This window comes from Bombina bombina, chromosome 1, assembly GCF_027579735.1.
Source record: "Bombina bombina isolate aBomBom1 chromosome 1, aBomBom1.pri, whole genome shotgun sequence".
Classification (NCBI taxonomy): Eukaryota; Metazoa; Chordata; class Amphibia; order Anura; family Bombinatoridae; genus Bombina; species Bombina bombina.
Window position 1 is genome coordinate 1075026256 of NC_069499.1, and position 14205 is coordinate 1075040460.

At 42.5% G+C, this 14205-nt stretch overlaps 1 protein-coding gene across 1 annotated transcript in view; it reads left to right on the forward strand.

Annotated features, from left to right (window-relative positions):
• Nucleotides 1–14205, forward strand: part of PTPN1 (protein tyrosine phosphatase non-receptor type 1) — a 434232-nt gene that overhangs the window by 185340 nt on the left and 234687 nt on the right. Inside the window, exon 3 of the mRNA XM_053717090.1 lies at nt 7298–7398. Coding sequence (XP_053573065.1) covers nt 7298–7398 — 101 coding nt within the window. The remainder of the gene's footprint in view (nt 1–7297; nt 7399–14205) is intronic.

The following is a 14205-nucleotide window of genomic DNA, read 5'->3' on the forward strand; positions in this document are numbered from 1 at the left end:
CACAGAAAAATTTGCTAATCTTTCTGTTATTCATTGTTTTGTTCAGGCTTTGGTTCGTATCAAGCCTGTCATTAGGCCAATTTCTCCTCCTTGGAGTCTTAATTTGGTTCTGAGGGCTTTACAGGCTCTTCCGTTTGAGCATATGCTTTCTTTGGACATTAAAATTACTTTCATGGAAAGTATTGTTCCTTTTAGACATCTTTTCAGCTAGAACAGTTTTTGAATTATCTGCTCTTTCTTGTGAGTCTCCTTTTTCTGATTTTTCATCAGGATAAGGTGGTTTTGCTGTCCTCATTTCAATTGTTACCTAAGTTGTAAATTCTAACAACATTAGTAGAGGAATTATTGTCCCTTCCTTGTGTCCTAATCCTAAGAATTCTTTGGTAAAATACTTACATTCTTTGGATGTGGTAAGAGTTTTGAAATATGTTGAAGCTACTCAGATTTCAGAAAGACTTCTAGTCTATTTGTTATCTTTTCTGGTTTTAGGAAAGGAAAGAAGGCTTCTGCCATTTCTTTGACATCTTGGTTAAAGCTTTTGATTCATCATGCTTATTTGGAGTCGGGTTAATCCCCCGCCTCAGAGGATTACGGCTCATTCTACTAGGTCAGTTTCTACTTCCTGGGCTTTTAAGAATGAAGCTTCTGTTGATCAGATTTGCAAAGCAATGACTTGGTCTTCTTTGCATACTTTTACTAAATTCTACCATTTTAACGTTTTCTCTTCTTCAGAAGCAGTTTTTGGTAGAATAGTATTTCAGGCAGCTGTTTCAGTTAAGATTCTTCTGCTTATAATTTCAGTTATGATTTGGGTTGTGGATTATTTTTTCAGCGGAATTGGCTGTCTTTATTTTATCCCTCCCTCTGTAGTGACTCTTGCGTGGAAGTTCCACATCTTGGGTATCTGCTATCACATACGTCACTAGCTCATGGACTCTTGCTAATTACATGAAAGAAAACATAATTTATGTAAGAACTTACCTGATAAATTCATTTCTTTCATATTAGCAAGAGTCCATGAGGACCACCCTTTTTGTGGTGGTTATGATTTTTTTGTATAAAGCACAATTATTCCGATTCCTTATTTTTGATGCTTTTGCTCCTTTCTTATCATCCCACTTCTTGGCTATTCATTAAACTGAATTGTGGGTGTGGTGAGGGCTGTATTTATAGGCATTTTAAGGTTTGGGAAACTTTGCCCCTCCTGGTAGGAATGTATATACCATACGCCACTAGCTCATGGACTCCTGCTAATATGAAAGAAATTAATTTATCAGGTAAGTTCTTGCATAAATTATGTTTTTAGATCTCAAGGGTCAGAGATTTCTCAGAGTACTGTCCTCAGATGGAAGCTATTCATTCCATTCTTCCTTTGATCCAAGAGGGTCAATTTATGACAACCGTGGAGTTAAAGGACGCATATCTGTATGTTCCCGTTCACAGAGATCATCACAAGTTCCTAAGGTTTACCTTCCTGGACAGACTCTGCCAATTTGTGGCTCTTCCCTTCGGGCCTTGCCACAGCTTCCAGGATTTTCTCAAGGGTTCTGGGATCACTGTTGACGGTGCTTCGGTTACGGGGCATTGCATTGGCGCCCTATCTGGATAACATCCTAGTCCAGGCGCCATCCTTACAACAAGCAAGATCCCACATGGACACAGTGTTATCCTTCCTGTGGTTTCACAAGTGGAAGGTAAATTTGGGAAAGAGTTCCTTAGTCCCAAATTCAAGGGTTCTTCTTGGGAAGCATAATAAATTCCCTATCGATGAAGAATTTTCTTGCAGAAGTCAGGAAATCAAAGATTTTCGATTCCCGTTTATCCCTTCAGTCCACTTCGCGGCCATCATTGGCTCAGTGCATGGAGTTAATCGGGCTGAGGATAGTGGCAATGATCATCATTCCGTTTGCTCAGTTCCATCTCATATCCCTACAGTTAAGCATGCTCAGTCAATGGAACGTAGATTATGCAGGTTTGTCTCCTCGACTACTACTGGAGCAGGAGACAAGGGATTCTCTTCAATGGTAGTTGTCTCTGGATCATCTTTCCCAGGGAACCCGCTTTCGCAGACCATCTTGGGTAATTGTGACAACAGACGCCAGCCTTTTAAGGTGAGTAGCAGTCTGGGGTCCCCTAAAGGAGACGAGAAGTGAAAAAATAATTACACCTTTATTAATCGCAAAAAATAATAAAATGTCCACAAGTCAAAAAACAAGCCAGGAGTCAAAACCAGGGCTGGTAATCAGACAAGCTGAGTCAGGAGCCAAAGCGAATAGTCAGCCGAGCCGGAATCTGCAACAAGGAAAACAGCAGAGTCAGGAACAAGCCAGGGATCAGGAACCAGGAAGGACGTCAGCCAGCCAGGTAATACACAGGAACTCTCACAAACAGGTCTGAGACAAGGCACAGCATACTGAACAGAGGCCCTTTAAATAATAAGTGATGACATCACAATTCTGAGACTGCATCCTGTCTCACACGGATGATGCATACCAGTCTGGCCATAAAAGGAAGTGCAGGAAATGAGCAGCATCCCCCACAATGCACCATAGTCGGGAAGAGGTGAGTAAAATGGCTGCCAGCAGCACATGGCAAACAGGGAAAAAACCCTGACAGTACCCTCCCCTCAACGACCCCTCCCCCGCGGGAGGACAAAAAGGCTTATTGGGGAAACGGGCATGGAAGGCACGGAGGAGGGCGGGAGCATGAACATCAGAGGAGGGAACCCAAGAACGCTCCTCCGGACCGTAGCCCCTCCAGTGAATACAGTATACGGCCCCTGGACATACGAGAGTCAATAATGCTGCTGACCTCATACTCCTCATGGTTGTCAACAAAGATAGGATGGGGACGAGGCAACACAGTGGTAAACTGATTACAAACCAATGGTTTCAAGAGGGAGACATGAAAAACATTGGAGTTGCGCATAGGAGGAAGGTCAAGAGCGTAGGCCACAGGATTTACCCGTCAGAGTATTCGAAAAGGACCAACATAACAGGGAGCCAATTTATTGGAAGGCACACGAAGGTTCAAGTTGCGGGAGGACAGCCAAACTCTCTCACCAACCTGGTAGGAAGGCGCGGGCAGACGCCTACGATCAGCCTGGAACTTTTGGCGCTGCATAGAACGATGAAGGCAATCCTGAATCTGCACCCACGTGGAACGGAGTTGCCAGAGATGATCCTCCAAAGCCGGAATACCCTGAGACATGAATGAATCTGGCAACAAGGATGGTTGAAACCCATAATTCGCCATGAACGGGGATAACTTGGAGGAAGCATTAATAGCACTATTACGAGCAAACTCTGCCCAAGGTAACAGTTCAGACCAATTATTGTGGTGATCTGAGACATAGCAATGGAGGATCTGTTCCAGAGCTTGATTAGACCGTTCCGCAGCCCCATTGGATTGAGGGTGATATGCCGAGTAGAAGGAAAGCTGGATCCCCATTTGAGCACAAAAGGAACGCCAAAATCTGGAGACAAACTGGCTACCCCGGTCCGACACCATCTCCTTGGGTAACCCATGTAAACGGAAGACCTCCCGGGCAAAAATTGAAGCAAGCTCCTGAGCGGTAGGCAGCTTCAGCAAGGGAATGCAATGTGACATTTTAGAAAAACGGTCAACCACCATAAGGATAACGGTGTTGCCATTGGTAACGGGGAGCTCGACAATGAAGTCCATGGAAAGATGTGTCCAAGGATGCTCACAATTAGCAATAGGTTGAAGAAGACCCACAGGAAGACGTCGGAGTCTTATTCTGTGCACAAACTGAGCAGGAGGCAACATACGCATCAACTTCAGAACGAAGACCAGGCCACCAAAATTGTCGAGTGACGGACCAAATCATTTGGTTTTTGCCTGGGTGACCTTAGGATAGTGGTAAGTGTGCAAAAGTTTAGTTTAAAGATTCTCAAGAACAAAACACTTACCACTCAGGAGGTGCATTGGTTTGTGCAGCCAGGATCTCCTCCCCCAAGGGAGAAGTCAAATTAGTACGTATGGTAGCCAAAATATGGTCAGGAGGTATAACAGTAGTAGGTACAGACTCCTCCTTGGACAGAGGCAAAAATTGTTGAGAGAGGGCATCAGCCCTAACATTCTTACTACCAGGCAGGTAGGAGACCACATAATTAAACCGAGACACAAATAGCACCCATCTGGCCTGTCGGGGCGATAAACGTTTTGCTTCAGATAGAAAAGTTAAATTCTTGTGGTCAGTAAGAATGAGCACTGGCACGCTAGTACCCTCGAGAAGATGCCTCCATTCCTTGAGTGCCAAAATTATGGCCAGTAATTCCCTGTCGCCAATTTCATAATTGCACTCCGCTGGAGACAATTTCTTAGAGAAGAAACCACACGGATGCAAGGAACCGTCAGGCGTAGGACGTTGACACAAGAGGGCACCTATTCCAGTCTCGGGCACATCGACCTCAAGAATGAAAGGCAGGACAGGGTTAGGATGAGCCAGAACTGGAGCGGCAGCAAAGGCAGTCTTAAGACTATTAAAGGCCTTAATAGCAGTAGGTGACCAGTGGAGTGGATCATTCTCTTTACGGGGTCATGTCTGTGATAGGTTTGACCAAGGTAGAAACGTTTTTAATGAACTTTCTATAGTAATTGGCGAACCCCAAAAAATGTTGAATAGACCGAAGACCAACTGGGCAAGGCCACTGCAGAACTGCAGATAACTTGTCGGGATCCATGGAGAACCCTGCAACAGAGGTAACATAACCTAGGAAGGTTACTTGAGTTTACAAAACAGGCCGTTCTCACGTAGTCTCTGAAGAACCCGTGTAACATCAGAACGATGAGCCTCAAGTGTGGGTGAGTGTATGAGGATGTCGTCCAAGTACAACACACTGTTGCAACATATCTCGTAGGACATAATAAATTCCTGAAAAACAGCAGGAGCCTTACATAGGCCAAAGGGCATTACATGATACTCATAATGCCCGCTCCTGGTGTTAAATGCTGTTTTCCATTCGTGGCCCTCCTTAATCCTAACGAGATTAGATTGTTTTCTAATCCTTCTCAGAAGGAACGACAATTTGGACGTGGTCCGTGCTTTAAAGATTTACTTGCAGGCAGCTAAGGACTTTTGTCAGTCGTCTTCCTTGTTTGTGATTTTCGCAGAAAAACTTAAGGGACAGAAGGCTACGGTAACTTCTCTTTCTTTTTAGCTGAAGAGCATCATACGTTTTGCATATGAGACTGCTGGCCAGCATCCTCCTGAGAGAGATACGGCTCATTCCATGAGGGCTGTTGCTTACTCATGGGCATTCAAAAATGAAGCTTCTGTGGAACAGATTTGCAAGGCTGCAACTTGGTCCTCGCCACACTTTTTTCAAAATTCTACAAATTTGACATTTTTGCCTTGGCTGAGGCCGCTTTTGGGAGAGAGGTTCTTCAAGCAGTGGTACCTTCCGTTTAGGTTCCCTGTCTTGTCCCTCCCGTATCATCTGTGTACTCTAGCTTTCTAGCTTAGGTATTGAATCCCATTAGTAATTAAGATGATCCATGGACTCATCGTGTCATAAAAAAGAAAATAAAATGTATGCTTACCTGATAAATTTATTTATTTTTTGAGACGATGAGTCCACGGCCCGCACTGTTTTTTTTTTTTTTTGTAAGACAGGTTGTTGGTTATTATAAACTTCAGACACCCTCTGCACCTTGACTTTTCCTTTCTCTTCCTAACTTCGATCGAATGACTGGAGTGGGAGGGAAGGGAGGAGCTATTTAACAGCTTTGCTGTGGTGCTCTTTGCCTCCTCCTGCTGACCAGGAGGTGAATATCCCATTAGTAATTAAGATGATCCGTGGACTCATCGTGTCAAAAAAGAAATAAATTTATCAGGTAAGCATAAATTTTCTTTTTTCGATTAGCCATTGCCTTTGCTCGCAGAGTCTCTGAGATCTCGGCTTTACAGTGTGACCCACCTTACCTTGTTTTTCATGCAGATAAGGTGATTTTAACATACTAGGTTAGGTTTCCTTCCTAAGGTGGTGTCAGATCGTAACGTCAATCAAAAGATTGTTGTTCCTTCCTTGTGTTCTAATCCTTGCTTCACAATCTGGATGTGGTTCATGCTTTGAAGTTTTACATTCAGGCTACTAAGAAATTCAGACAATCTTCATCTTTGTCATTTATGCGGTTAGACGTAGAAGGCAGAAGGCCACTGCGTCTTCCCTGTCTTTCTGGTTGAGGAGTGTCATCCGCTTTAGTTATGAGAAAGCGGGACAGCAGTCTCCTGAATGGATTATGGCTCATTCCTTACTGGGCTTTTAAGAACGAAGCCTCTGAATCAGATTTGTAAGGCGGCTACCTGGTCCTCCTTACATACTTTTTAAAAATTTTACAAATTTGAGGTCTTTGCTTCAGCTGAAGCAGCGTTCGGGAGACAGGTTTTGCAGGCTGTGGTGCCCTCAGATTAGGGTCCGCATTTTTCCCTCCCATTATTCGTTCAGGGTCCTCTGGAGCTTGGGTATTGTTTTCCAACAGTAATGAATGAAGTTGTGGACTCTCCCTGCCTTGTGGAAAAAAAAAATGTATGCTTACCAGATAAATTAATTTCTTTCCTGGCAGGGAGATGTCACCCTGGCTGGGTGATGTCACCGGCATTCCCTGGGTTCACCAGTGATGCTGGAGCTCTAGACCACCAGGTATCCATCGTAAGGGGGTGATGCAACACGTGATTGACATCTGCTCTAAATATATTTTTCGGATGAGGACCAGATGTAGTCATTTACAGTTAAAGGGTTAAACAACTTTACAGTTTTCTTCAATTATCAAAATCAAAATGTACTAATTTTAAAGAGCATGTGTAAGAATTCAGTGCATACATATGTATTTTGTGATTGTCTGATGGCTGTCACATGATTCTTTGGGGAAGGAAAATAGAACCTACTTTGAAATTTGTAAGAAAGAAAATCTACGTATTTGGAATTCAGAAAGTGCTTTTGCATTGTCCTTTTTTAATGCATTTGTTTATTATGCAATTCTACTGTATTTAATGATGGAGTGAGCATACTTTTTTTTTTTTTTTGAACCTGTAAGTGACCATCTACACACTCTATTTACTTCTAAGTTTGCAACACATTGCCTGAAAAGATAGCACTCTAATTGTAAACTAACATATTTTTTCCCCACGTTTTTTATTTTCAAATGACAAATATTGCTTGTTTAATGTTAACACTTTAAAGGAGCTGAGGTAGATAGTTGAAATTAAATGTCAGGACGTACTGGACATATGCCTGATAAAATGTTTATTCCTCCAATGTTGTTTCTTCCCTAGTTGATCACAGTCGAATAAAACTTCATCGACATGACAATGACTACATTAATGCCAGTTTGATTAGGATGGAAGAGGCACAGAGAAGCTACATTCTCACACAGGTAAGAGGACAAAATACATGAACAAGGGTGGCTGAGTTTAAATGTATATTGTTTAAGTGTATACTTACTATTTCACATCCTATAATACAGATAATGATCATGTTGCACCCTATTTATGTATATATTAACAAGCTAGACTCATTGTCCATACCATACAGATATAAGGACCATATAAATAAATACAATTTTTACAAGACCTAAAAGTCCATAAACCCTTTAATACCTCCTTAAACACACTTTAAGCCTATTCAATATTCTTGTGGCAGAACTTTCTGCAATATTTTTTTTTTTTTTAGTGAAAGTGTTTCTGCAGGTCATTTTTAAATGAAATTTAACTTTAAATTAGGCGTTTTCACTGAAGCACCAGCTCAATTGCAATGTGTTGATTAACTGGTGAATAAAGACATTTTCAAAGCTTTATAATATATTGCAGCAGTTTTAAATTTCATTGCAAATTAAAGGAAAAAATTTTGTTAAATTTTTAAAATGTCTCTTGAATAAATTGGTTTCCTTTGCTCTTGATCTAACATAACATTATTATAATGTAAAAATTTAGTAATAAAAAGGTGCATTGCTCACAAGAACGTCTTACATTGAGGAGTCACATCCTTGCAGACTGGAAAAGGCTAGGGGGCAGGTTACAAAAATAATAATCTATATGGTGCTGCTTTGCAGGGCTGCTCTGTATTTTACTGTTTTCTTTAAAGTGAAGGTAAACTTACCTGGGTTGCAATCTACAATAATACTCTTTGTTCAATAATAATAGAACTTTCATTCATCATTTCTTCCCATCTTATCTTGAAATCAAGTTATCGCTGCTATTATTTTATTGTTGACACTAGCTGAATTCAACCTTTTTTTTTTTTTTTTTTTTTTTTTAAAAAGATGTGGGTCATATTTTTTAGATACCCAATTGAAACTCTGGCCTTTAGGTGGCCGTCAAGCAACATCATCCGCCTATTTTACAGCGCATGCACAAAAATTTGTCAGGCTTTGATTAGGAGCGTGCTCCCGTGTCGCGCATGCACATTCGTTTTTTTCAGAGGAAGTGACGCTTGTACGTCATCAGTCTAGTTTGCACGTTGGAGATATATAGCCGAGAATCGCATGCGCAGTAGAGTTAGGAATCGGTGATTTACACATGCGCAATAAAAACGTTAATTGTGAATGCGCATTTGAGCTACGTATAGATAATAAATATATATATATATATATATATATATATATATTAAAAATTGAGAAATAATAATTCATTAAAAAAAAATATGCGATCTTGATAAATTAAGATTAAAGAATGTATATATGGGGACTAACTTTACCTTCACTTTGTAAAGTTCAGAAAATACAATCTGTTAAACACCCATCCCTCAATATAGCTGAAACTCCCAAAAAGACCTCTTAAACCCTAGAGGTTAAAAAGAATAAATCTGGTGTGTCCGGGAGGCGGCCATGCCAGATCGTATTCTCAGAAGCTCCAGGGAAGAAAATAATCCGGCGATTATTCTCCTACACATAAAGCATCCTTACTTGGAAACGCAAGTTGTTGCCTCTATATGCTATACTGATTTATATCGTATCAAATACGCTTTCTACATCTAGGGCCTAATCCGGACCGCTGAGGCCTTGGGTGGTGGGCTATTCACGGGACCTTGCCCCCTCCCGTTATTTCAGGGTTAAGCAGCTCTTGGTCTGCTATAACATAATATATAAATCTCAGAAGATATATGCCTACTACATCAATCGCACACAGAAGACAAAACCAGGCAGCCTTTTCTCCTGTTAAGTGTAGTCAGTCCACGGGTCATCCATTACTTATGGGATTATATCTCCTCCCTAACAGGAAGTGCAAGAGGATCACCCAAGCAGAGCTGCTATATAGCTCCTCCCCTCTACGTCATACCCAGTCATTCGACCGAAACCAAACGAGAAAGGAGAAACTATAGGGTGCAGTGGTGACTGGAGTTTAATTTAAAATTTAGACCTGCCGTAAAAAACAGGGCGGGCCGTGGACTGACTACACTACAGGAGAAAGGAATTTATCAGGTAAGCATAAATTATGTTTTCTCCTGTTAAGTGTAGTCAGTCCACGGGTCATCCATTACTTATGGGATACCAATACCAAAGCTAAAAGTACACGGATGACGGGAAGGACAGGCAGGATCTTTACACGGAAGGAACCACTGCCTGTAGAACCTTTCTCCCAAAAACAGCCTCCGAAGAAGCAAAAGTGTCAAATTTGTAAAATTTTGAAAAAGTGTGAAGTGAAGACCAAGTTGCAGCCTTGCAAATCTGTTCAACAGAGGCCTCATTCTTAAAGGCCCAGGTGGAAGCCACAGCTCTAGTAGAATGAGCTGTAATCCTTTCAGGAGGCTGCTGTCCAGCAGTCTCATAGGCTAAACGTATTATGCTACGAAGCCAAAAAGAGAGAGAGGTAGCCGAAGTCATTCTCTTGCACCTAACTAATAGATAGGACGTGTGAGAGGACTGTGGTTGTTAAACTTAGTTTTTATTTCTTCAATCAAAAGTTTGTTATTTTAAACAGCACCGGAGTGTGTTGTTTCTTCTCAGGCAGCATTAGAAGAAGAATCTACCTGAGTTTGTCTATGATCTTAGCGGTCGTAACTAAGATCCACTTGCTGTTCTCGGCCATTCTGAGGAGTGAGGTAACTTCAGAACAGGGGATAGCAGGCAGGGCTCACCTGCAAGGAGGTATGTTGCAGTATATTATTTTCTAAGGAATGGAATTGACTGAGAAAATACTGCTAATACCGATGTAATGTAAGTGCAGCCTTAAATGCAGTAGTAGCGACTGGTATCAGGCTGATATGTATGTATGTATACTCTGAGGTATTTCTGGGGAATGGAATTTCACTAAGAAAATACTGTCTATATTTAAGTAATATTTGAGCCTACACTGCAGTGAAAGCGACTAGCAGCAGGCTTATTAATAACATTTCATAATTTCATTTTTAAAACGTTTACTGGCATGTTAATCATTTTTTTCTGAGGTACTTGGTGATAAAACTTTATGGGCATGATTTTTACCACATGGCTGTCGTTTGTTTCTGAATAAAATCAGTTTACTGAGCTTCCCCACTGTTGTAATATGAGTGGGAGGGGCCTATTTTAGCGCTTTATTGCGCAGTAAAAATTTAGTCACGGTCTTCCTATTTCTTCCTCCATGATCCAGGACGTCTCTACAGAGCTCAGGGGTCTCCAAAACTAGTTTTGAGGGAGGTAATCACTCACAGCAGACCTGTGATAGTGTGTTTTGACTGTGATAAAAACGTTAATATTAAATTGTTATCCGTTTTTTGGGTATTAAGGAGTTAATCATCCATTTGCTGGTGGGTGCAATCCTTTGCTAACTTAATACATTTACTGTGAAAAATTGGTTGCTATAACTATTTTGGTTCATTGTTATTTCAACTGTGACAGTTTTTTTGTGCTTCTTAAAGGCGCAGTAGCGTTTTTTATATTGCTTGTAAATTTATTTAGAAAAGTATTTCCAAGCTTGCTAGTCTCATTGCTAGCTTGTTTAAACATGTCTGACACAGATGAATCTCTTTGTTCACTATGTTTAAAGGCCAATGTGGAGCCCAATAGAAATTTGTGTACTAATTGCATTGATGCTACTTTAAATAAAAGCCAATCTGTACATGTAAAGAAATTATCACCAGACAACGAGGGGGAAGTTATGCCGACTAACTCTCCTCACGTGTCAGTACCTTCGCCTCCCGCTCAGGAGGTGCGTGATATTGTGGCGCCAAGTACATCAGGGCGGCCCATACAAATCACTTTGCAAGACATGGCTAATGTTATGACTGAAGTACTATCTAAATTGCCAGAATTTAGGGGTAAACGCGATCACTCTGGGGTAAGAACAGAGTGCGCTGATAATAATAGAGCCATGTCTGATACTGCGTCACAATTTGCAGAACATGAGGACGGAGAGCTTCATTCTGTGGGTGACGGATCTGATCCAAGTAAACTGGACTCAGACATTTCAAATTTTAAATTTAAGCTTGAGAACCTCCGTGTATTACTAGGGGAGGTATTAGCGGCTCTGAATGATTGTAACACGGTTGCAATTCCAGAGAAAGTATGTAGGCTGGATAAATATTTTGCGGTACCGGCGTGTACTGACGTTTTTCCTATACCTAAAAGGCTTACAGAAATTGTTAACAAGGAGTGGGATAGACCCGGTGTGCCTTTTTCACCCCCTCCTATATTTAGAAAAATGTTTCCAATAGACGCCACCACACGGGATTTATGGCAGACGGTCCCTAAGGTGGAGGGAGCAGTTTCTACTCTGGCTAAGCGCACCACTATCCCGGTGGAGGATAGCTGTGCTTTTTCAGATCCAATGGATAAAAAGTTAGAGGGTTACCTTAAGAAAATGTTTGTTCAGCAAGGTTTTATATTACAACCCCTTGCATGCATTGCGCCTGTCACGGCTGCGGCGGCATTCTGGTTTGAGTCTCTGGAAGAGACCCTTAGCACAGCTCCATTGGATGAGATTATAGACAAGCTTAAAGTCCTTAAGCTAGCTAATTCATTTATTTCTGATGCCGTAGTACACTTAACTAAACTTACGGCTAAGAACTCCGGATTCGCCATTCAAGCGCGTAGAGCGCTGTGGCTTAAATCCTGGTCAGCCGATGTGACTTCTAAATCTAAATTGCTTAACATTCCTTTCAAAGGGCAGACATTATTCGGGTCCGGTTTGAAAGAAATTATCGCTGACATTACTGGAGGTAAGGGCCATGCCCTGCCTCAAGACAGGGCCAAACCAAGGGCTAAACAGTCTAATTTTTGTGCCTTTCGTAACTTCAAGGCAGGAGCAGCATCAACTTCCTCCGCTCCAAGACAGGAAGGAACTGTTGCTCGCTACAGACAGGGCTGGAAACCTAACCAGTCCTGGAACAAGGGCAAGCAGGCCAGAAAACCTGCTGCTGCCCCTAAGACAGCATGAAGTGAGGGCCCCCGATCCGGAAATGGATCTACTGGGGGGCAGACTTTCTCTCTTTGCCCAGGCTTGGGCAAGAGATGTCCAGTATCCCTGGGCTTTAGAGATCATATCTCAGGGATATCTTCTGGACTTCAAAGCTTCTCCTCCAAAAGGGAGATTTCATCTTTCAAGGTTGTCAGCAAACCAGATAAAGAAAGAGGCGTTTCTACGCTGTGTACAAGACCTTTTACTAATGGGAGTGATCCACCCAGTTCGGAACACGGACAAGGGTTTTACTCAAATCTGTTTGTGGTTCCCAAAAAAGAGGGAACCTTCAGACCAATCTTGGACTTAAAGATCCTAAACAAATTCCTAAGAGTTCCATCGTTCAAAATGGAAACTATTCGGACCATCTTACCTATGATCCAAGAGGGTCAGTACATGACCACAGTGGATTTAAAGGATGCCTACCTTCACATACCGATTCACAAGGATCATTACCGGTATCTAAGGTTTGCCTTCCTAAACAGGCATTACCAGTTTGTAGCTCTTCCCTTCGGGTTAGCTACAGCTCCAAGAATCTTTACAAAGGTTCTGGGCTCTCTTCTGGCTACCGCGAGGAATAGCGGTAGCTCCGTACCTAGACGACATTCTGATACAAGCGTCAAGTTTCCAAACTGCCAAGTCTCATACAGAGTTAGTTCTGGCATTTCTAAGGTCGCATGGGTGGAAGGTGAACGTAGAAAAGAGTTCTCTATTGCCACTCACAAGAGTTCCCTTCTTAGGGACTCTTATAGATTCTGTAGAAATGAAAATTTACCTGACAGAGGACAGGTTATCAAAACTTCTAAATGCTTGCCGTGTCCTTCATTCCATTCAACACCCGTCAGTGGCTCAATGCATGGAGGTAATCGGCTTAATGGTAGCGGCAATGGACATAGTGCCTTTTGCACGCCTGCATCTCAGACCGCTGCAATTGTGCATGCTAAGTCAGTGGAATGGGGATTACTCAGATTTGTCCCCTATGCTAAATCTGGATCAAGAGACCAGAGATTCTCTTCTATGGTGGCTTTCTCGGCCACATCTGTCCAGAGGGATGCCCTTCAGCAGGCCAGATTGGACGATTGTAACAACAGACGCCAGCCTGCTAGGTTGGGGCGCTGTCTGGAATTCCCTGAAGGCTCAGGGATCATGGACTCAGGAGGAGAGACTCCTTCCAATAAACATTCTGGAATTAAGAGCAGTTTTCAATGCTCTTCTGGCTTGGCCTCAGTTAGCAACTCTGAGGTTCATCAGGTTTCAGTCGGACAACATCACGACTGTGGCTTACATCAACCATCAGGGAGGGACAAGGAGTTCCCTAGCGATGATGGAAGTCTCAAAGATAATTCGCTGGGCAGAGTCTCACTCTTGCCACCTGTCAGCGATCCACATCCCAGGCGTGGAGAACTGGGAGGCGGATTTCCTAAGTCGCCAGACTTTTCATCCGGGGGAGTGGGAACTTCATCCGGAGGTGTTTGCCCAACTGCTTCATCATTGGGGCAAACCAGATCTGGATCTCATGGCGTCTCGCCAGAACGCCAAGCTTCCTTGTTACGGATCCAGGTCCAGGGACCCGGGAGCGGTACTGATAGATGCTCTGACAGCACCTTGGGTTTTCAACATGGCTTATGTGTTTCCACCCTTCCCGATGCTTCCTCGATTGATTGCCAGGATCAAACAGGAGAGAGCATTGATGATTCTAATAGCACCTGCGTGGCCACGCAGGACCTGGTATGCAGATCTAGTGGACATGTCGTCCTGTCCACCATGGTCTCTGCCTCTGAGACAGGACCTTCTGATTCAGGGTCCTTTCA